The sequence below is a fragment of the Rhinolophus sinicus genome, linkage group LG05, assembly GCF_036562045.2.
Source record: "Rhinolophus sinicus isolate RSC01 linkage group LG05, ASM3656204v1, whole genome shotgun sequence".
Lineage (NCBI taxonomy): Eukaryota > Metazoa > Chordata > Mammalia > Chiroptera > Rhinolophidae > Rhinolophus > Rhinolophus sinicus.
The window spans coordinates 178,083,435-178,107,800 of record NC_133755.1 but is presented as its reverse complement, the minus strand read 5'-3'; the positions used below and the strand labels follow the sequence as shown (position 1 = coordinate 178,107,800).

Here is a 24,366-nt window from a genome sequence, read left to right as displayed (position 1 = left end):
GAGTCATTGGGGGACCCGGTATTCCAACAGGAGTCACAGCCTGGTGTGGCCCTGGCTACGAAAGGCTGTGACAGTTTGCACCAGAACGCAGGTTACTCTCCCCCGCAGACAGGTGGGGGGCTGGTCACATCACACTTGTATTTGGTGGCCCATGGAGACAAAATCAGTGTAGACGACTGAAGACCAGGGAGAGTAGATGGGACAAGAGTCCATGGGCCACATTCCCCGGGACGGTCCCTGGGTATCCAGGACCTGGAGTGCCTGCCAAGCCTCAGAGTCCACAGCGGAGCTTTTGGGGTCTGTTTGGCTCTGCTTGTTTGGGAAGATCCTTGGCCAAGGCGGATGCAATAGCCTCAGGACACATTTTGTATATACTTTTAAACGTTTGTGTATTTTTAAAGTGGGGGCAAAAGGAGAGAGAAGGAAATGATGTAAGAAACACATCCCATTAATGTCATTAAGACAAATGGCGTTGCTGTACCATTAAATGGCCAAAAGGCAGCTAAGGTCTTCAGCAGTTTTTCAAGAGATGGAAACAGTGTGTTAAATCACTGTTGCTGCATTAAGGCTTCTAGAAAACGGGGTTGCTATTGAGTGAATGCACTGAAAGGATTTCTAGGAAAGGACAGGCCCTCCTGCCAACAGTTTTCTCTTTTGTTTTCCTATTTATTCTTCCAGTACTGACTAGATATCTTCATGTGTGAGCGCGTGCACATGTGTGTGTGTGTGTGTGTGTGTGTGTGTTCAAATATATTTTCAGGAACAAACTGAAAGTTCTAGTATCTACCTTTCTCTGTTTTAGACAGCTCGGGAGAGATCTTGACTATGGTTTTGTGGTTTCATTATCTCTGAGAGGAGAGAGAAAATATATAGTCCTAACCCCATGTGGGTGCAAACGATTAATGACAGGCCTGCGCCTGTGTCTTCACACCCTGAAGACGTGTTGTGCTGCCTCGGGGCTCGATTTCTGGAACACCGGCTACTCCAAGTGTGGTTTAGAGGCAGCTGGTGGCTTTGCAGGCTCCGCTTGTGGCTTGGTGGTGTTCATGCCAAGCCTGGGAAAGCCTGTGTACTTTGGGGTGGGGGTCCCTGTGGTATAACAGTGACACTGGGGGACTTGTAGGCCGTCCCCTGATACCCTGGTAGCTCTAGGGACAGCAGCTCTCCGTGCGCCATTCACCTTATTTATGCTGTTTCTAATCCTTAGGACATCCTGTTAGTTATGTTTTATAAATGCTCAGAACCTCTGGTTGGGTAACGAATTTGCCCCAGGAGAGTACCTGGTACGCAGCCTGATTTCAACTTCTGCTCTTTCCCCTGGGGCGGGGAGAGGAAATGCTACGGGGCCCCAGGCCTTCGGGATCTGCTCCAGAAATGGCCCTGCAGCTTGCCCAAGATCAGGGCCACCTGTGGGCAGGCCCCAGGCTTCCCGTCGCTCCTGGCTGGTGGTCGGTGCAAGGCTCATTCTGAGGGGATGGATTCTTTCATCAGGTCAGGGGTGGGGCCGGCAGGAACTAACAAGGCAGCGGTACAACAACCCAGAGTCAGCAGCCACAGGGGCACAAATAGCAGAAAAGGGTGGAGCCTACATGTGTTCAGAGGAGAATCACGTGTGAGAGGACTCAACACTGAAAGCGACCCAGGAGTGAGAGGAGACCCAGGACTGAGAGGGGACCCAGGATGGGAGAGGGGACCCAGGACTGGAGAGACCCCGGGACGAGCAGGAAACCCAGGACTGAGAGCTAGAAGCTTTCACGAGTGTAACAATCTCAGCACTATTTAGGGTTTTCACTGAGGACTTTGAAATCCATGTCACTTTACACCCTGAGCACAGGGTGCCGTGCAGGTGCACTGAACGTGATCACACAGAACCCCGGTTCCCCAACCTGAAATGGTCTTTTCATCCCAACCTGGATTTCTCAAATGAATACTGTGCTGGAAGCATTCTGTTTCTTCCTCTTAAAACTCAAACGATGGAGGCTGCACATACAGGGTGTGAGCAGGCCTCCTGTACCTGGAGTTTCAGGAGACCCCACCCAGCAGTGAGACAGGCAGAGGGATGCATCTCCGATTCTTGCTGCTCTTTGAGGAGCCCTGCAAACCTCCAAAACCATGGGAAGGGTGGAAAGGGCCAGTGGGTGACCACATTGCTCTCTCCACCAAGCACTGGGAAACAACCAGAACTGGGGCTGTGCAAATTCAGGTGAAGCCCCTGCCGCCTGGAGAGGCTGAGGCAGGGGGTGGTGACCTTGGCGGAGTCTGGGCAGCTCAGGGGGAAGCTTCCAGGCCATGTTCTCCTGGGAGACAATTTGCCATCTTTCTGTGTCTCCTGGAGCAGCTGAGGTCCAGTGGGAAGACATGGTTCCTGATGAGCTGCCTGGCCTCTTTCCAAAGTCACCCATTCATTTCTATGACCTTTGAAAAAAACGAAATGCCATCTTGTTACATTCATTGTTCAGCAGTACCTTTTGTCTTAAATGACCTTCCCCCCAAAAAATCACCTGATTCATCTCTTTTCTTAAAATAACACATGATGTTGAGATGCTTCTGGAGTCAGAGGAGTCAGAGATGCTTCTGGAGTTAGAGAAGGGACAGAAGGAAGGTTCTTGATGGCATTCTTTCATCTTCCCATGTAACCGCTCAAGAGAAAGTGAGTTTAAATTGAAGCAAGTGAAATTTTCAGACATCCTGGAGAAAGGGGTATTATATAAAGCATCTGAGCCCTGTGTGGTCATTCTGGTGTCCTGTCCCTGGACGCTGTGGTTCCTCTGCGAGCTGGCATTTCGTGGCGTGGGCTCTGGTTATGACCTTTGACAAATACCCTGACTACTGTCTGGGTGTGAGAGTTACCTGAGGAGAGTTGAGAGCGTGTGTCACCAAAGAGCCAAACAAACCAGGATGTGCAATGCAAAAAGTCAAGGCTTCTGAAGCTTCAGGTCCATGTTTACTTATCTTTTGGCCATCGCAACATGTGCATGTGGCCCCCGTAAGGTTACGTAAGGTCACGTTTGTCTGGGCTTTGAGTAGCGCCAGGCGCTGGCGAGCATTCCTTACGTAGCAGCTGTTCTTATGATACTCATCTGCTGGGTAGGTGTGGCTGGGTGAACCCACAGGCCAACTGGGATGCTTTCTTCAGATCTTTACAGAAGCCACAGAGATTCCTTATCTATGGCAGCATGACAAGGCCCCAAATGAAGTGGCTTGAAACAACAAGCAAGTCTTATCTTGGTTTGTGTGGTCGTGGGTTCTGGCAAGCATCTCGAAGTTGCAGTCAGGCTGCTGGCTGGGGGAGGAGGGAGCTCTGCCCCCGTGTTCACTCATGTGTTTGTTTCCAGGCCTGATCTCTCCCCAGGGCCTCTTCTCAGGGTTTCCCCTGGTCCTGGCACCTGGCTTCCCCCAGGGAGAGTAGTGCAAGAGAGAGGGGAAGAAGCACCCAGGGCTGAAACCACAGCCTTTTTATAACCGAAACTTGAAAATGTATTCTGTTGGTTGGAAGGGACTCAATGAGCCCAGCCCTCATTCCAGGGAAGCAGGTGGGCTGCCCAGAGTGTCATTACCAGGAGGTAAGGGTCCCTGGGGCCAGTGTAGAGGCTGCCTGCCACCCACAGCATGACGTTTAGTCTCGGACACTCATATTTTCCATTTAGTAAATATTATTAAGGAGATACGTTCCCGCTCAACCAGAAAACGGATTGAATTTTCATTGCTTGTCTTTGTATAGGGAGAGGTAGAAAGAAGAAAGTGGAATCATTGCTCAGAAGGAGAAGGCACTCTGTTTGATGTCACTAAACTCTGTGCTGCCTTCTGAATATGAGGACTGAGGATGATAACGATCGCTACGTCTTCAGATATTTATCCAACAAAAATGCACTGTGTGTACTTTCTGTAGAACACATTGTCCTGGGTATTATAGAGATACAAAGACGGATTGCAAGACAGTCCTTGCCGTCAAGGACTTTATAATAAAGAAGGGGCATACTGCCTGCCACAGCAGGGCTCGAAGAGGGCAACAGTAGAGGTAGGATGTTTGCAGGGGGTGGCAGGGTGCGGGCAGACAGAGGGGATACCCAGTCAGCCCCTGCAGTGGCACCTAGGGGTTCCTTGTCATCTCGGTATCCTTTCTTTTACTGGGGTGGTTTCAGGGAAGACCTGGGGTAGAATATTGGGGGGCAAATTTTGGTGTTTGGGGTAGCTCTGTTTACCAATCTGTGGGGAAGAATTTCAATATTTTAACAAACTGGTACATTTTGGGGCTTACCTGCACACTGACTGTTAGCCCTCAGGGTAGAAGCTGCCAGAAGGTAAGGACATGGAATGAGGCCTTGAAGAATAGGAATAATTTTAGGAGGGGACGAGGGATTGAGGGATCTGATAAGGACTAGAAGGTATAATTATGAGGCAAGGGGCAGAGATGGGAAGTGTCAGGTAGGGACCGAAAGGGAGACTGTGAGTGCCATGCCCATCGGTGAGGGTGTGGCCAGTCGCCAGGGTCCCTGGCTGTGCCAACACGTTCTTCCCCATCTGGGCCTGGCCAGGCGAACACATTCCCCCAAAACACAGTCTCAGTTCACTGGCCTCCAGCTCTGTCTCAGGTTGCTGCAGGGTGACTTTGGACTTATTGAACCAAATCAGACACAGTGATCTGGCCATCCATGCTGCCATGTCGCTGTCCTCGCCTGGGCAGAGGTGGTGGCCTGCATGCTGGCTGTGGGTCAGACAACCAGCAGATGTCCCAAGACCCTAGAAAATCACTCAGGAGCTGACACGAGAACTGAAGCCAAACTGTTGGTATTGGGATTTAATTTTACCAGGATGCTTCTGGTCACTCATGTTAAATATGGTTCTTTCTGTGAAAATGCACACGCAGCTGAAAACCAACATTTCTTGAAGTTGGGTTATAAAAGGATCACGTTTCTAACTAAAATTTTTCTGCAGGAAAAATGCGCAGACTGGTTTATAAAGGCTACGTGCGTGTTATTTCCTATAAACCTCCGTCAATTGTAACATTCCCCAAAACTGTAGGTTTCTTATGCTTTGTTTTGAACATCTAAAACTTAGCAAAAAAGTAAATGCTCTGGAAGATGAACCTATGTCTCCTATGCTCAGCTATCAGGAACAATTATTTCTTTCTTGCTCTGATTCTAGAACATAAGCGTGGCAGGGAGAGATAGATGTGAAGGCAAAAAAGACAGTGGCTTTGGTGTGGACTTGAACCCCGGCTCCTCTGTTTACCAGCTTTGTGACCTTGGGGAGTTTTATGTGACTTTTCTGAATTTCAGTTAACAATTCCCATTTCGTGCTGTTTTAAGGGTTTAATGAATATATAAGGTATATGAATACATGTCCTGATTTAATGAACATAGATAGAATGCCTAATGCAGATTAGGCATGCAATAATTATTCGTTTCCTGGTCCCTATCTAGTTTCACTTCATTTATGTTTTCTTATAGTAGAATGAGGTGTGAAGGTTAGACAAGAGCTTGAATGTTTTACTCGATGGGATTGAACCCGCCGTTCTAGCCCTGGGTCCCCATGCAACTGAAACCACCCATCATTTTTATGCAATAGAAACAAACCATGGCTGTACCGCCTTTATCCCAGTTGCTTCATACGTGCTTGTCGAGTTCTCTTTGGCTAAAGAGCAACGAGAAATTTCTAGATGTGAAGAAGGGTTTTTTGGTTTTTTCCCCCTTTGCGACAGATACACCTGCAGCCATGCTTAGGGCCGCTTCCTAGCACCCTCAGTGCTGGAATCACGTGGGCATTTAGGAAACGCACTCTGCCACTTTCCGCCCTCACCCTCACTTGGTGAAACGAGCAGCTGTGTCCACAGTACTCCAGGCACCACCCATTACACTGAGAGTGGGCACAGGCACCTCTTTTTGCCTCTAAATGTTCACCAGTTGGGCCAGACATGCTGGGATCTGGGTTGTCTGGATAAGGATTATACAGAGACTGGTAACAAGGTGAAGTCCCTTCCTGTCCAGGTAGCCAGGGAGCCACGGGCCAAGGAAAGAAGTCAGCAGCTCGCAGGAAGTACAGATGCACCTTGAGTCCATAACTGCATATCTTCGTGGAAATGTGGGCATGTGCTTTATTTTTAAAACTGCAGTCTTGAGTTAGACATACCAAGGTCTGCTTTCTGATTGAATAGACTTCTCCGGCAATGTCTTTAGCAAGCGAAGTCGGATCACAGCCGCCGATGACAAATCCAGGCTTCCTAACAGCAGCAGTGCAGCTGGCTTCCTCCCTGCTCTTCCTACCGCCGCCCTCAGCAAACTGCCAGTGCTGCTGACCGCTTCTGCCTTGTCATGCCCTCCTCTGCCCCCATGTGCCCACTGCCTTCAGTGTTTATCAAGCGCCCACTGGTGAGAAGGTGCCGGGCACTGGAACGCGCTCCCTGTCACCCCACCCCACCCCTGGAGCCTTCTGCTCTGTCTCACTAGGCCTGGGCCACCCCGGGAAGGACTCAGGCTGGCCATTCAGATCAGAGGCTGGGGAGGGGCCACAACATCTGTGCCCAGGGACGGGGAGCAGGTCCTGTGCAGGGACCTCCACTCTCATCTGTTTCGTCCTGGAGCCCTGATCCACGGATTCGAGTCAGGTGTTGTAAATCCTTCCGTCTGAGCAGCTGCTGTTTGTCCCCACATGCCCCTCCTTTCCTGCATCTGTACACAGGTCAAACCAAGAACAGTGTCGGGCTGGGTCGGGGGGAGTAGTGGGCGGGTGGGTGGTGCTGTCAGGAGCCAAACCGCTCCCAAGCATTCTGCTTGACTTCCGTACATGACGTATGTGTATTTCCCGTCTGCGAGAGTCGAATTCTCAGAGCATTTTGTTGCATGTTTGTTTTCTGCATTTCCCCTGGGGCTGTGACTAATTGTGGAACAGTGTTCATTTTGTTTCAGACTCTCTTGAGAGTTTCCTGGTAGTGTAAAGTCTCCAGCATTTTCCTCTTTAGCATCGGAGGAGGGAGAAAGCAAAAGAAAAAATGCAACGTAAGCAGAATGAGGCCACATTTCTGTTACCCTAGTTGGCACAAAATAAGTCTCTTGCCTTTACACACACACACACACACACACACACACACACACACACACACACCCCTGGTTCATTATGTTGAGCTCCAGCCTTATCTCCCGCATTTTACTATAGCTAGGGACTTACATTTCAGAGACAAGCGCTAGTCTCATCCTTTCCTTTCTTGCATCCAGCTCGTGTCAGAGAGCGTGTCTGTTCAACAACTTGTTCACAGAGCTTAGTGGCAGAAGTATCAGAAATTGCTGGCTTTCTCTTCTTTTATTCCCACTAGGTTTTAGCATCTCAAGCCCTAGAATAATCATATCCATCTTTGTGTTCCCAGCACCTGGCACGTGTCTGGCACGAAGGTGGTATGTAATGAATTTGCAAGGACAGAATGGTTTTGAGGTTAAATTCACGTATCACACATCAAGAGCCTGAGCTGTGATTGACTTGCTGGTCCTCTGTAGTGACCTGGCTAGATGGCGTGGTGGTCTCCACCAAACAGGTGCTTCTGCAACTGTGCCTCCAGCTCACAGTCAAGAAAAAATTCAAACATTAAAGTGTGGATGTCTCAGCCTGCTCATTTTTAAAGTCTCACCTGTTTTCAAAGTTTCACTGAAGAATTCCCATTCAGATATTTTCTGTATTTAGAAATAAATTACCTTGGGTGAACCCAAGTGACTAACTGGTGACTATTGCTATGCCTTCTGGAATTATATGTTGGCAATGACAATTGCCCTGAAGTTGGCACCTCCAGTCAACTGGTCATACCCTGTGCAGAGACCATTGTGACTGTTCATGCAGACATCTTGACCAGGAGCATCTGGCTGACTAGTCTCAGCCCCTATTTCTGTTCTCTGCTGTCCCTGTGGAGTGGTCACGCAAAGGTGACCGAACAAGGAGCCTTATTGGTTCCAACCATTTTAAAACCTGGCATCAACCCTTAATATTTGTATCTTATCAGTCGGCAGGTGGCTGGCCATGTTAGAGAAATCCTTACCTACAAAGTCCTGACTCCGCTCATTTTTTTCACACACAGGCGAGAACCACACAATCTTGGGGTTGCCGTGCATGGGCTCTCGGGGTGTCCTTAAAGCAGTTTTTTTCTAGCTCTGTGTGGTCTCTGCACAGGGGTTGACCAGTTGGCTGGAGGTGTCACCTTTGGGGCTTATTATAGTCTGTTGTTACTACTCTATATGCTGAAGCCTGGCTTAGGCGATGAGTTGAATTCAGGAACATTCAACCATGGCACTTACTTTGTGTGACAATAATAGCTGCAGATCATTGAACAACTGTGTGGCAGGTTTTCAACTCTCTGCTACTGTCAATGTCTCCGTATGTTTTTAAATCTTCACAGCAACACTTTGAGGTTAGTATTATTTTCCTCGTAACACAGCCGCAAAAACTGAGGCCAGGAAGGGTAAGTATCTTAGTCAGAGTCCCACAGCTGGGCCAGGATAGGGCCTAGTGGACCAGGACTGACTCCGAAGCTTTTCACCAAATCCTACCGTCCCTGCTGAGGACAGGAAATCGAGTAAAATGTCTCTGATTTGGAAGGTAAAAGTTTCTATCTTAATATTTTTAAAATGTCTTATAGCAAGTAACATAATCAACATGAAGGCTTGGGCCTAATGATAACACCAGAGTGTTACGGTTGAAAGATGTGTTCATGCGACAAAAAACAGAAATGTGTCCTTTGTTCCTTTTGACCATCAAAAGCACATCGGCTGTTTTTGATCCAGAGCCTCACTGATGTTCCAGAAGGAACACATGCTGATGGCAACCGCTGCTTAAAAGTGACTGGGAGAGGGACACTGCAAAGTAGTTTTCAGATAGAAAACAGAAAAATCTAATCAAATAAAATAAACCACTCCTAATCTGACCATCCAGATACAGCTGTTATTTTTCTGTTTTACTCTTTTTCATCAGGCTATAGACTCAGCTTTGGTTCCAGATCTTTAAAAATGCAGTGTTATAAATAAGCATGTCCTCAGCCATTAAATATTCATAGAAAACAAATTTTAGTGGCTGTAAATCAAGGGTTGACAAACTTTGTCTATAACAGGTCAGACAGCACGTATTTCAGGCTTTGTGAACTATTTGGTATCATGTCTGGCACAACTACTGAACTCAGCGGTTGCAGCATGAAAGCAGTCATAGGCAATGTGTACACGAAAGACTCACGGTGTGATAAAACTTTATTTAAACACGGGTGGTGAGCAGATGTGCCTCAAGGGCCCTTGTTTGCTGCCCCTGCTCTGTAGTATTGCCTTGTGCACTGGACAGTGTGTCACACATACTGTAATTCATCACACCTGCTACCGTGGGCCTTGTCAGTGGTTTTCAGTGATCTAACGCAGTAAACGGTGATGGACACGTAGACCTCGAGGTCACCTCCTCCTTGCATCTACACTTAGAGTACGTATCACGGAGTTGCCATTTCCTGTTAGCAGGTCATCAAAGGCCAACCACTAAGACCCACTTGGCTTGTGTGGGATGGAGCGATTAATAGGACATACCCCCGAGAGAACTCTGCCCCTCCAGACAGTGAGACTGACGGCACTGGGCCACTCACCCCCAGACCCAACGGCTGCGACTCAGAGCATATGGTCCTCTCTTGGCCTTGGAGCAGATTATTATCATTTATATGTTTCATATTGCCACAAATCATTTTCAGAATAAGTTCAGGTATATGTCATTTTTAAAAATAGTCTTAATCTATCAAGAAGATACGTTTAGTTCATTAGTAAAGAATTTTTGTTGTTTTCATCTTAAAGGCTGTAAGCTGAGAGGTGACAGAAGTGAAGGAAGCAGGGTACATGGAGCATATCCCGTCTGACAGAGGAGGAGGGCTGAGGGGCTGAAGAGGGGGTCTCCCACAGGCAGAAGCCCCCAGTGGACACAGTGGATGGGCTTTTAAATGGCTCCTGTAGGGAGAGTGGTGATTTGCAAGGCAGTGTGTTTTCCTGCTTTGAGTGGCAGGCATTTCCTTCTCGTTTAGGGCAGAGACAGCAGGAGTCAGGGCCATTGCTCACCCTCTCAGGACTTCAGGGTAACCCCATGTTAAAAGAGAGAAGCTGAAGATAGCAGGGATTGCTCACAGCATTTCTTCAGGCCCCAGCCAGCTCACGGCATACAGATACCTGCTTCCGGTGGCTTCAGCCAAGACGTTCCTTACCTCAAAGGACTGCCCGCTGCAGCCAGGTGCCTCCTGCCTGGGTGCCCCGCTCACCTCAGCATTTCTAGGCTGTTGTCTCAGGGTTGCAACATGACTGTCAAAGCCATGACATTCTCAGCAACCGTGTGCATGGCATGAAAACCAGCCAGTTCTCCTGGCCATCTCACTTATTCTCAGGGTTTAAACTCTCCCCAGAAACTCCAGAACATATGTACCTCCCAGAAGAACTCTGAGTCACCTTGACCAGAACTGGATCATATGCCCACACTGAGCTAAAGCGTTCAGGGGGACGCTGGGCTAGCCTGGCATTACTCGTGGTCACCCCTGCAGCCTGAGCATGTGGCCTTTGAAACAAAATGGAGAGTCTGACAAAAGAGGAAGGGGCAGTGGCTGTTGGGTGGGGGGCCCGGCGTCTGGTCCCGGGATGTTCATTAACGTCTACCGTGGACTTTGGCCTTCAACAGACAACCTGGCTTAATGTCTCAGCTTCCCCAGCTGTTAGCTATGTGATGCTGGGCAAGGTACTTAGCATCTCAGAACCTCAGTTTGATCACTGGTACAATGGGCTACCTAGTCCTATTGGTTTAGAATTAACCAGGATTTATATAAAGTGTATAGTCTGTGCCTGGCACATGGGACACTCTCACCCCACACACGGCGAGTTCTGTGACCCACGGGGATTTTATGGCTTGGTTTTGTTCAAGAGAATTGCATGTTGGATTTGTGGGAAAAACCAAAACAAAACCTGTGAAGACATGGAGATACTGGACATGAAAGATATCTGTGCTTCTCCTTCCCCCAGGGGGAAGATGCTTGTTGTTTTTTGAAGGTAAAGGCAGCAAGTGGCTGTTCTGCCTTTCTGGGGTCTGCAGTGGGTCAGGGATACGGCCTGTTGCCGGAGCTTCGTAACTGTCATGGATGTGACGGGAAGAGAGGAGACAGGGCCATGCAGAAGCATCGCTCTCCTCACCTCCAGGCCTGTAGGTTCAGGGGCATGACCACACACTTGTCACCAGGAACACGGCTAAGGCCACCCTGACTGTCCACATCACCGCCTCAGCCATCTGTGCTGTTGACCGATGATGGTTATTTCAAGGAGCATCTTGGTGAATCCCAAAATTAAGGGTGAAAAATATAGACCCTAAATCCACTAGATAAAAAGCTATTTTTGTGCCTCCCCTGGCCCCTCTACCCATTGGACCCCTGGTCTGACACAGTGGGTTAGGGGCTCGTGCCCAGCAGCCCAGCTGGTGGGCCAAATCCTTGGGTCGTGAGCCAGCCTCGGGCAGATGCCCAACAGCTTTAGAGAGGAGCTGGCAAGGGGTGGATGGAGAGCTCCCAGCATGACCTGGTGATCTGGGTTTAACTCACAGCTCCATCATTTCCTGGCTGCAGGACCCAGAGAACCCTCTGGTCCTGTTTCCTAGTCTGTGAAAGGAGAGCATGTTTGCCCTGCAGAGCCAGCTGCTCTGGCTGAGGACTGAGTGAGTCATGGAAAGAATTGGGTAAACAACTGCATGATGGGCTTAGCGATCAGGAACAATGCTCACCTGGAGACCCCGGGCTGATGAACACCCAAGACCTTCCATTTCCTGACTGTGCCTGGTGCCTGCCCAGACATGAACCATTCCCCACTGAGCGCCAGCCCCCCTTCCTCCCCGCCTCACACGGGGCAGCGGCAGCACAACCTTGACCTCTAGGTAACTGGTGGGGAGGCTCCAGGGTCATTGTCTTCTTGATTTACTGCGTTCTGGACTGTCCCCTTAGGCCTTTGGACCAATGTTCACTCCTTTTTCTAGTGAGATCTCCAGCAGCTGCCAGAGAGGCCCCCCTGCCCTGTCACAGGCATCTGGGACCTTCCTCTGTTTCAGGGCTCCAAAGTGCTGGCCAAGAAGGAGCTGGCCTACGTGCCCATCATTGGCTGGATGTGGTACTTCACGGAGATGGTCTTCTGCACGCGCAAGTGGGAACAGGACCGCAAGACTGTCTCCAAGAGCCTGCTCCACCTCCGGGATTACCCCGAGAAGTACTTTGTACGTGAGGCCCCAGAGCAGCTGCCACCCGTGCCCAGCAGCCCCAGGCACCCACCTCAGCAGCCTGACCCGCCACACACCTGCCCGGCCACCCGCCCCACTGCACACACCGCCTCTCATGCAGAAAGGAATCCCCAGGATGCTCTCGTCACACTCACACTCAGGACGCTTGTCTCTCACACACACTCACACTCAGGACGCTCGTCTCTCACACACACTCACACTCAGCACACACTCACACTCAGGACGCTTGTCTCTCACACACACTCACACTCAGGACGCTTGTCTCACACACACTCACACTCAGGACGCTCGTCTCTCACACACACTCACACAGGACACTCGTCTCTGACACACACTCACACTCAGGACGCTTGTCTCTCACACACACTCAGACTCAGGATGCTCGTCTCTCACACACACTCACACTCAGGATGCTCATTTCTCACACACACTCACACTCAGGACGCTCGTCTCTCACACACACTCACACTCAGGATGCTCATTTCTCACACACACTCACACTCAGGATGCTCATTTCTCACACACACACTCAGGACGCTCGACTCTCACATACACACTCATACTCAGGATGCTCGTTTCTCTCAGGACGTTCGTCTCACAGACTCACACTCAGGATGCTCGTCTCTCATGCATACACACTCAGGATGCTGCACACACACACACACACACACACACACACACACAGCACCCAGAGGTCCTACCCTGGGCCGTGAGCGGAGGGATACTGGCCTTGGCCCACCCCAGGGCACGTGCAGCTGCCAGGCCACCCCCACTCAGGCCTTGCCCAAAGCCTCCTGTGGGACCATGCGGGCCTGAGGTATATGACGGGGGCGGGGGAGACGGCGTGTGACTGTGACCCTGTGTGACCACAGGGCCATATGTGACCGCCACCGTGTCTTCCAGTTCCTGATTCACTGCGAGGGCACTCGGTTCACGGAGAAAAAGCACCAGATCAGCATGCAGGTGGCCCAGGCCAAGGGGCTACCCAGCCTCAAGTACCACCTGCTGCCACGCACTAAGGGCTTCGCCATCACCGTGAGGAGTTTGAGAAATGTAGGTAAGGATGACCCCGCTTCCCCAGCCTCCCCACTGCAGCCCGGAAGCTGACCTGCACCCCTCACATGCACAGCTTTGTCATTCGCAGTGCTACCCCGCGGACCCTCACAGTCTGGGGAGGGAACTGGGGACAAGGATGGCATGTGCACTCCTGGTTAGCCAGGGTCCAGGCACCTGGAGTCGGAGGTGTGGCTGCTGCCTGCACACGCAAGCACACACACATTCTCTCTCATCTCTATCTCGCTGAGCGAACACTGCCCTCCAATGCTCAGCTCTGGTACTGCAAGGCTGTGGGGCCCTGGGGAATCCTGGCTGCTCACCTGGGTTCAGCTCAGCGTAGCCCACACCAGGTTAGCCCACGTTGTTGTTTTGTTTTGTTTGGCATTTCTTGCACATATGTTGGCACCAGCTGCCTCCAGATGATGAACTCTGTGACTTTGTCACCTGTGGCAGCTGGCCCTGAGTTTGGAGCCCTAAGTCACTGTAGGTGAGAACAATAAATATCAACAACAACTATTTCCGGTCTCTTGAAGAGGAGGTCTATCTCCTCTTCAATCCTGTCCCTTCAGTCTAGAAACATGTTTCTTTCTTCTTCGCCTTGCAGCCAGCCCCCTCCAAAGCCCCATGCCCCTTGCCTTCGAAGGGGCTGGAAGGGCCAAGCTGGGGCCGTGGGCAGCATGGCCTTTCTCACGTCCCCCTGGTGCCAGGCTGTGTGTGGGGACAGTCTGGCATTATCCTGGCGGGAAAGACGGCACCCATGACCGCACGGCCCTGCCCTTTGGCCTGGCCTCACGTCTCCTCTGCGAGGCCCCCAGCTCCTCCCCGGGTCTGCTCAGGGATGTGGGTCAGGTGGTGTGGTATGGACGCCAAGCAGACTCCTGTGGTGTGGCCCACGCTGGTGCAATCAAATCAGATTCTTGATTTTTTTCTCAGCTGTGTTTCACGTGACTGAGCTCTGTTCCACAAGAATTTCTATCGCAGTGCACAGCTACCTGCACACAGAGCGGTTATGCTGCCATAGCTCGGACTGGTCCTTAGCAAGTATGCTTTGGATTGATTTAGCTTACTACTGATACTTGTTTCAATGTTGGCGTTTTTCATACATCTGGATGGGACATTCCAGTATTGTTTTAACCTGCTTTGACCTCAGTGATAATTGTTTTCCATTACTAAGTTATAGTGTGCTTTTCTCATTACGAGATGTTCTATGTGTTCCATGGAGAACATTTGGACATTACAGAAAAGCATGAAGAAGAAACCAGTCATGCCATCATGCTGAGATAACAAGCTAGCTCGTTGATGATTGTCTTCCAATGTGTGTATCTACAGAACGAAATTGGGTTCACACGCTATATACTGCTTTGTATTTGTTTTATTTTTTTTATAGTTTCAGCTGTATATGACTGTACACTCAATTTCAGAAATAATGAAAACCCAACATTGCTGGGAGTCCTAAATGGAAAGAAATACCACGCAGATTTATATGTTAGGTAAGTTGGCTACGTTTCCTTTCCAGAAAAGAGAACATCCACCTCCACATAAATAAATCACAAATGGCCTACGGCCCTTCTTCCAGGAAAGTCCATCCTAGATTTTCTTGTGTGCAGGCTGTACTGGATTGAACTTGTTCACAGTCCGTATTTATATTATGAACTCAGGAGACTCACACCATGATTGTAAATAATCAGGTGAGTCCTTTGCTCTCAGCTGTTCCTGGTCTTCTCACCAACTCATTCTAACCGCAGCGCTCAGGTGGAAGGCCATATTTTATAGCCGTTTTGAGACAGAGCGTCAAGGGATTATCTTCTTGGAGGATGGGTCTGCTACATACAAATGCACAGAGATAAGTGCGTATGTAATTTAAATGGAGGTCTAGAAGCAAACGGAGAACATTTTAGCAGTGTCTCACTTGGGTGTTATAGTCCAGGAGATTGATTTTATTGAAAACACTTCACAAGGTATTAGAAAAACCAGTTCTTTTCGCCTGTTTATGGACTTACAGAAAGGGTCTGACCCTCGCCGTCTGCCTCGTTACCGAGATTAGTGGGGAACAATTGAGAGGCATGGTGGACAGTAAAGCCATGCGGGTTTGTGCCTTAAAACCACATGTGACGGGGCTCAGGGACGGCACTGGTCTTCCCGGAAGGCCAGCCACGGCCACATGACACGCCCACTGTCACAGCACTAGCCAGTGTCCTGTAACATTCTGATTGTTTCTTAAAGACCTTACAGATGCTAAATTGTAACACAGCACAAGGAAAAGTCAGTGCCTGGTCATCACCACCACACTGTAGAACGAACTTAAAGCTTCCTGGCAAGGTGTTGGCGACTGACAGCCTGAGTTAAATAGCTTTCCACCTTGAAACAACTGTGGCTACCCCTTAAAAATGGGAAAGCGGCATCATAATGCCTACTGTGTTCTTTGCTAACGCTGCAGTTGACAATCTGCTTTATCACTCGGTTGTGTGGCCTACAAGGGCAGGAAAAGCACCTGCCTTCCCAAGGAGGCCTTCTCCCGGAAGCAAAGGGAGGTTTTGTCCCCCGACTTCGTGTTGAAGGAGCCCCACTCGGTGGCCAGCTGGGCCTGAGGTGTTTGGGGAAAGCCGAGCAGTCAGTATGCAGGATTATTTGACCTCCACAGGCCACTGCTCAGGTAACTGCACCTCCCGAGTCATAGGTGGGAATCAGGGAGGAGACGGCCAGCTGTACCCAGCTCGCCCACTGAAGCCAGTCCACTCTGATGGCCTCGGAGGAAGACTACTCACGCCAGTCTCCTTGGTGTGGTGGCTGCCCACTAAACAGGATAGTTTTTCACGTTTTATGTCAGCCCTTCCAGCACCAGTCTGGGCCACCCTGGGATGTCTCACTTACTGCTGGTGGGCAAAGTGAGCCACTGAGCCAGGGCAGGGCCTCCTGGTTTCTCCCACCAGGGAGGGTCATTAGTTCCCCTCCTTTTATTTGGCAAAAGCCTTGCAGAAAGTCTGCTTCAACACTGCCCGAGAGGCCAAAGGAATCATCTGCTGGAAGATACTTTGCATTAAGTCGTTACCTGGATGAGCAAAGCATGAGCATATTACCACCTGTACTTAGATTCATATTTGCCTGGCTCATGTGGAAACTGGGGCAGTGTTGCCCTCTACTGCAGAGGCAAATATCAGGTGTCCGGAGCCCCTCCACGAGGTGGGAGGGAGGATGGAAAGAGGCAGGTGTCCTCTCGGCCATTCCTTCATGGGCCATGACTGCATTCTGGCCTGTATTTGCCCAATACGGGTATGGATTCCCCCCTTTCTAGCAGATGGATTACGCTTTTCACTTCCTCATGACCTGGGCTACCTACACTGAGGCTGAAAGATGGCAAGCATGGTGATTTTGAAACCACGTTCGGGGTGCCTGGGTTGGCCCCCTCCTGCTAGCTGTTCTCTCTGTTTTGCAGGCGGATTCCTCTAGAAGAAGTCCCAGAGGATGAGGACAAGTGTTCAGCCTGGCTCCACAAGCTTTACCAGGAAAAGGTGAGTGCAGCGGGCGGTTCTGCGGGATCCGAGCAGCCATGTCGAGGCACACCGCGGGGCCTTCGGGAGGTGACGGTGGTGGCCAGCCTTTTCCTGCTGGGTGAGACCTCATACTCAGTGTCATGCAGGGCGTCCGGCGGGGTCTCTGCTCCCGCTCCCCACACAAGAACGCAGGACATGGTGAGGCCAAAAAGGAACACCCACGGAGCCATAGGTAGGGGAGTCATGCCACTATAGTCTCACTGGAGGCTGAGTTCACTGGACGTGCGACCTGCTGTCCGTTTTGTCTGCAACCCACCGACGACTCTCCTCCACTCTCCTCCACTCTCCTCGGCTCTCCTTCGTAGCCGCAGCAGTTATATTAGTGGCCAACAGCTCAATGGCTACAGCTGACGGCCCATCAGCCACAGCTGACGGCCATCTACTACCCGAGCCAGCACCCCTCCACGTGAGGCCGAGAGCCTGTAAACTACTTTCTGGGGCTCTGCCCCCACACTCAGCTACGACCAGCCCTGGAGCTGATGCTCTACGTGGCAACAGGGAAAAGAATATAGCAAACCAGTTTTTAAAGGGCCCCACCGAAAGAATGGAACTATGTTACAGGAGTAGTGGACAGAAAAGGAAGGAAGGCCCGACAGTCCTTGGGAAGTTTCCTGCCTCTGGTCCGAAGGCAGAAATGTTTTGGATGGTCTCCCCTTAGCAATACACATGACCTTGGTGGCTTCTGGGTCCACGATCTGGGCTGTCTGGGCTGAAAACATGGCGGGCATTAGCAGAAGAAGCCACACACGGTCCGCCGTGGCTGGCTCTGCTGTGCTGCAGTGCCTCCCCGCTCCGGCCTGTGGTCCAGCTCCACGCCCCCCCCCCACACTTTGTCTTCCCTTCCTCTGAGCAGGGCCTTTTCTTTCATTGGTTTCTCTCCTTCAAGACAAGCGCAGAGCAGAGGGAGTCTAATTATTAATGCCCCGATAACTGCTTGGTCTTACAAACGGAGAACAATTTAGCTTCCACCTGGTGAGGAGGCGTGTTTATAAGCAGGTGTCACCACACAGTAAATGCTTACTTCTGATCATCACACATTTTAAGCCCGAACCAGCTCATTAGCTAGAATCACATACATTTGGTAGGATTCTGATTTCCTTTTGCCAAGTTCCATAAATACAGACTGGCTGGCATTTGTTGTCTTTTCTCCCCGTTCCTCAAGAGAAGACAATCACAGAATTTTATGGGCCCTCCGTTGACTACCAAGTAAGAATATTAATCCTGCTTTGAGAATGTCAGGAATATGGTCCAAATTACCAGCATCAGATTAAGTTGAGACGCTCTTACGACGAATCTGCTGTTTCTGGAACAAAGGTCCTGAGATTCTCTCAGCAGGAAGTCACTCCTGTGTTCCTAAGGGAATTATTTTCTGGTTATGCCTTTAAAACGCTGCTCCCAGGTGGGTGGTGGGCATAGCTCTCCCGTCTCCTCTTATAAGTAGTAAGTGGGGACTAGTGTACCTGTCACCTGAACATGGGATGGTGTGGCCACCTGCGCCTCCAACTCAGAGATCCTTCTCAGTGGGTCTGTGGTGAGACCTAGAAATGTGTATTTCTAGGCCGCTGCTCCTGACACAGGGGGTCTGAAGACCCAGCGTTTGGAGATGTACTCACTACCCGACGCTTTTTCACAAAATTCCAAGGAATGGAATCCTGGGGGGGCCCCGTGTTGCTGGACTACAGGCCGGAGCGGGGAGGCACTGCAGCACAGCACAGCCAGCCAAGTTCTGTGCTGATTCATGCCTGGGCCCTGACAGAGAACCCCAAATGATGTACCTTCCTTCCCTCTGGTTTCCTGCGCGAGGCAGCCTTTTCCGTGTGCTGCTTTCTGCTTGCATCATTGAGGCAGTATAAAAAAATGTCACCATTAGCAAATAAGAAAAATGCGCTCAGAAAAGGCCTAAGAAATTATGAACCCTTTTTGTAAAGAGCCACACAAACAAATCTACAACAAATGAGGCCCCCAGACCCCGTCAAAGCAAAGGGGATTTTTCTCATTAGCCCTGTCTCCTGTGTTCAGGCAGGAGAGCTGTGGTCACTGTGCAAACGGAGCCCCTGGGCTTTTAGCAGAGGCAGGGCCACCATCCCGTCCCCTTGTAAAGTCTCTCCGGACGTTTTCCTCACACTGTTTGCGTTCAAACGACAGTGTTCAGCTTGGAAGGCATTCCCAAAACAGTCCCAAGCTCTTACACTACGGACGAGGAAACTGAGGTCCAGACAATGACGGGATGTGCCCACATCATCCAGCTCCTTCATCAGAGCTGGACGTGTGCTGGAGGCCAGGACCTTTCTCTCCTCAGGGGCTGGCGTGACAGCCCGGTTCCGTGACAGACCCATGAGGCCAGCCTGTTCCCTAGAGGGATAACCCCTGACCAGTAAGTGGAAGTGGCCCTCAGTGCCTCTGAGAGGAAATGGGAAGAAGTGTCAAGGAACGATCGTGCCCTGGCATTTCCAGGTGGTTCCTGTTCTCCCAGCAGCCTAGGTGGGTCTGGGGCGAATGCCAAACGTCTTGGTAGCCACCAAGCTTGTCGAAGTGGCGTTGTCTCAGGTGTGTGGTGTCGAAAGGCAACTCTGTGGACTTTGAGCTTGAGATTTTAGGGCAGCAGTTCTGACTTCCATTTCACGGACAAGTGATGTTTCTGCAAAATGTGGGAAGGGGCCGGGGGTGCCAGCAGGGGTGTGTGACGCTTATAACACTGAGTGGTCAAAAAAGCATATTATTCTGTACACCCTGACTGGAAAAGAAGCAAAGTATGATACACTTTAGCTATTTCTATCTCAAGTTGTTAAAGGAAAAAAATTCAGCACTTGAAGTGTACAGTAGTTCCTCGGTTTTCAAACATCTCCGTTGACAGAATTTCAGTTTACAAACGCCAAAGATTTTATGGATCTATCCTATGGTATCATTAGATAGTAAAATTCATGCTAAATTTGCAGTTTTAGGGGTTGATTTTAAAGGTCTGGAATGGATTAATCCATTTTGCATTACTTTCTATGGGGAAACCATGCCTTGGGTTTTTGAACGTTTCAGAACTCGGTCTTCTGGAACGGATTGCGTTAAAAAAACCGATACCACTGTATACGGAAGCCGGTTTCCCAGAAGACACTGCTCCTTTGAGAAGTGGGATGTTAATAGGTTAAGATGGGTCGCAAACTGGGGGCTGGTGTGGCCCAGAGTTTTGTTGGGTGTGCACACTGTCGGCCCCCAGGTGTTTTTACCATAGCTGCAGATATGAAGAAATGGGGACACTCCCCATGGTTGTGACTCTGAACCATCCAGCCCTCGTCCTCTCAGGGCTGTGACCTGCCCTGGCCTGGCTGCCAGTTTCTGCCTTCAGTGCCCTCGCCCCAGCCAGGCAGCACTCAGGTGTGGCTTCCGGGGTCCTGCTAGGTCACTCACCAGCAGGAACGGCCTGAAGACACTGCTCCATGGGTCCCACTGGGTGCACCTGGGATGGGGCCCTGATGAAAAGCCTGGGCCTGGAGTTTCCCTGCTCACCTGTGCACCCCAGGTGCCTCCTGTTGGGACTGAGAGTAAAGGCCCTGCAAACCCTTCAGCAACACGCACACCCTGGGAGATTTAGATGGGGACCAGCAGGCTTTTTTCAGGTGGGCTATCAGATGAGAATCATTCCAACAAGTCAGGGCAGGAGCCTGCTGACGTTTCTGGCTGTCTCGATAGTCACAATAGTCAGTTGATCCCGCAGGCCCAGAGGGCAGTGCTGCTGGTACTGGCGGGGCTGGGCGTCCAGTGCTCACGCTCCCTGGCCCCCTGCCCCTGAGCAGCACCCCACAGCCTGGCAGCTGGGGCTGGGCACCACCAGGACCCAGTGGGAACCCGGGTGAGGCCCCCAAGGTGTGGTGGTGCTGGTGTCATGGGTTGGGCGCGGGAAGGCCAGCTCACAGCTGCCCGGTCCTCCTCCGAGGCTGCAGCCTCTACCCTCTCCTGAGGGCATTCCTTGAATGCCAGGCTCAGCACAGCGTCTCATTTCCTCCCCCCACTGACCCATGTGGACAGCATTACCTCCTGCCCTACAGACCAGGCACCTGCCCAGGCAGGAAGGTAGTGAGGAACAGACTGAGACACAACTGGGCTGGTTTGACCAAAGCTGGAGCTCCGACACGTAGGCTCAGTGACAGCCGCAGTGGTCCTGCCTGTCCACGGGTCCCCACAGGAAGGCGACAGCCGACTGCAGTCTTGTGAAGGCTCACCTTCTGTGGGATGCTGCAGGCCCCGTGGCGGCCCCCAGGGGCCTCTGAGCTGCCCTCAGAAGCAGGGACTCAGGAGGGGCCCGGGTCGTGTCTGAGTGCTCGGTCCTGCTCTGTCCCCAGGACGCCTTCCAGGAGGAGTACTACAGGACGGGCACCTTCCCGGAGACGCCCATGGTGCCCCCACGCCGGCCCTGGACGCTCCTGAACTGGGTGTTCTGGGCCTCGCTGCTGCTGTACCCTTTCTTCCAGTTCCTCGTCAACATGGTCAGCAGTGGGTCTTCCCTCACACTGGCCAGTTTCGTCCTCGTCTTCTTTGTGGGTAAGTGGAGGGCAAGAGACAGGTGAGGGGCACTGGCCAGGGAGGGGTGCAGGCCGAGTGGGGACAGCTCAGCACGGCTGTCACGCCCTCTGGAGGGCAGGACAGCCTGCAGGTTGCCAGAGAAAACTAGGTGGCAGGACCAGTGTTCACACACATGGAGATGGCAGGCCGGGGAGGTCACACCTGGGTGCCCAGCCTCTCGCCAGTGCTGGGCGCCCCCTACTCCCCGGGGGTGGCAATGCAGCTGCTACTTACATCCTCCCGTGATGGGACCCCAGGACCCCCACGGCCCAGCGTCTGCAGACAGCTCTGCTCATCACAATCACTTCCTCTGTGATGAGGAAAACCACTTCCTGGGCCCAGCAGGCACTGACGAAGGCTCTGCCATGCAATGCAGGCCTCGGCCTCCGGGAAAGCATGCGCTCCCTGGTGCCACGTGCACTGACGTCATCGAGTGGAGGCGTTCAGTGCCTGAGCAGTGACAGTTCTCCTACTGCCTCTTTGACCAGCAGTTTCAAACTGCTGCCCTTTGTTCGTCCCGCCACACCTCCCTGACACTGCTACTTGTGGGGCAGCCAGGAGTCACTGCGCTTGCTTCCTGCCCTACAAATAGGGGAACCTGTGTTCCTGGACCCTGAGGGAAATGTGGGGGCTTCCCTGTAACAGGGAGCCCCGCTGCCAGCCCCTCAGAAATGGCCCCATCTCCCCGCGTCTGGAGAGGAAGGCACTCTCCCCAGGGGACACAGGGTCCCCAGGAGCTTGGGAGGAACTGACTGCTCTGTCTCCCCAACCCCCCAGACCAAGGGCTCATCAGCCATGAGCCTGAACCTTATTACACTTTGCCCTGCATCTGTTTCTTGTTCTTCCCCAGCCTGTGGGCAGTGGAGTCCGTGTTCTAGCACCTCTTATTTCTCTGTAACATATATTCACCATCTCCCCTGCATGGACGTTCTCATGCCAGGACAGGGGTTCCTGTCGCAGTCTCTTCAGAGTTGGGCCCAGGCTGAGTCTGCTCTTTGCCCTGACCCACAGGACGCGTGGGCCTCGTCCTGGCTGGACTCACCCACCCCAGTCGCTCTAACAGTTCACAGACCAGAGCTCACGCTCTGTAAACATGTCTTGGAGATGTCAGCCATTACCCAGCTGTCCATTCTTAGACGCATGTTATAAAGGGACTGTTTGCCAGGCCGTGTTCAGTGCTGGGCACAGCGAGGTGATTAAGACGTGGCCCCTGCACCCGGGGAGCTCGCGTGTGCCCTCTCCAGGGAGCGCTGGACCCGGCTGCTGGCCTTCCTGGGGGGTAAACTGGGCTCTCCCGCGGCTTCTGTCCTTTCTCTGTTTGCACCAAATCGTGCTTTCGGGGGGAAAGGCTTCCTGGAGGCAGGGACGTGGCTTGTTCTGCCCTAATACTTGTTCCAAAGGCGACACGGGGATGTGCGGGGCACCAAGTGGGCACCTGAACGCTTGCATTCTCCAGGCGCCCGGTGTGTTCTTTATTAAGTTTTACTGAAGGGTGCCCTGTGCATCCCACCTGCAGTCACAAAAGACTGCTCTTTGCCTCAGGGATCACACAGGAAGCAGAGTTCTGTATGCCCTGCGTATGGCTGGCATGGCTTAGCAAACCGTTCACCTCCAGTGTCGGAGGATTAAGTCCTGCCAACAGAAGAGCCTTGTTGTTTGTTTTAATGCCACTCAGTCCAGTGAGACCTGATGCCCACACTCACGGCTAACGGGGAGGCGGAGATTATGCAAAGGCCCCCGGGTCTGCCAGCTCTCGACAGACGTGCAGACAGCTGCCTTCCTAGGGTTCTTGTCGGCACCTCCCTGGAGTCCCCACGGGTTCCTGACACCCTGCTTTCCTGTGTCTGCAGCCTCCATGGGCGTTCGATGGATGATTGGTGTGACGGAGATTGACAAGGGGTCTGCCTACGGCAACGTGGACAGCAAGCAGAAACAGAACGACTGACCCAGGACACGTGCCGTCCAAAGGGGACCTTGGGGAACTGGTGGACGTTGCCTGTCATCCTTGCTGGGACCCAGTGACCAAGCTGGGTGAGCCCCTGCTGGGAACGCCGGGAGTTTGGGCTCAATGCCCAGACGGGGAGGAAGATAGCTTCAATATTTTCTTCCCTATGCTTTAGTGGGTTTCAGTTCTCCTCTCATGTGAGTGTGTGTGTGTGTGTGTGTGTGTGTGCGCGCGCGCGAGGAAGGACACACAGAAGTGAGAATGATGTGCTGCTGAGTGCGAGCCCTGTCCCGTGATCATTCAGAGGGTGTGAGGCGCAGGGGGCGGGCAGGGATGGGGAACGAGGGGGAGTGTCCCCTTTCATCCTTTGGTGCTGTTTTCTGTAACCCTGATTGCCAGAGACAGAGTGAAAGGAGCGGTAGGTAAAATGAATAAATTATGCCTCCAAAAAATACTTGTTTGGCTCCTCTGCGGTGCTGACACAGATGGCCCCCCGCTTCCATCCCACCCTCCAGCGTGTCTGGTGCTCTGAGCCCCGTGATCCGGACGCTGCACTCAAGGGGGTGGGGGGTGGGGGGGGAGGACTCGGCCTGGCAGGGGCAGCTCCTGGGGGGGGATATGCCACCCTGATGACCACTCCTGGCAGCAGACACGATGCAGAGCCCGTGAGCATTTGTTTAAGGAAAACGCAGGTGCTGAGTGCGTCTGTGGGACCCAGCGACAAGGCCTCTTGGAAGGCTGCTTTGGTTTCCCCAGTCTCTCTGCAGTGGAGTCTGCCTGGCCTGAGTCTTGAAGGGATGCCCAACTCCCTGAAGAAACTGATCTTAAACATAAACATGAAGGCTGGCCATTCTGTCGTGATCTGAGAGACGATTTTTCATCCCCTGTTCATCTCAGTAGCAAGCGGAAACTGGGTCCCCCACATAATGCAGGCTCACTTTATAAAAACACCAGGCAGGCTCAGAGTGGAGCCAACAGCGGGGTACGAGGAGCCCCTGGGCTTCGGCT

General features: G+C 51.9%; 1 protein-coding gene across 6 annotated transcripts in view; it reads left to right on the top strand.

Annotated features, from left to right (window-relative positions):
- Positions 1-23,805, top strand: part of AGPAT4 (1-acylglycerol-3-phosphate O-acyltransferase 4) — a 104,862-nt gene extending 81,057 nt beyond the window's left edge. For 3 of the 6 annotated variants that reach the window (XM_019749823.2, XM_019749817.2, XM_019749808.2), the window contains 6 exons: positions 12,070-12,231; positions 13,159-13,312; positions 14,699-14,801; positions 16,745-16,820; positions 21,194-21,392; positions 23,264-23,805. In XM_019749823.2, the coding sequence (XP_019605382.1) occupies positions 12,070-12,231; positions 13,159-13,312; positions 14,699-14,801; positions 16,745-16,820; positions 21,194-21,392; positions 23,264-23,358 (789 nt within the window). In that variant the 3' untranslated portion in view covers positions 23,359-23,805. The remainder of the gene's footprint in view (positions 1-12,069; positions 12,232-13,158; positions 13,313-14,698; positions 14,802-16,744; positions 16,821-21,193; positions 21,393-23,263) is intronic. The other 3 variants (XM_074333788.1, XM_074333787.1, XM_074333789.1) reach the window with 2 other exon arrangements.
- The last annotated feature ends 561 nt before the right edge of the window (positions 23,806-24,366 follow it).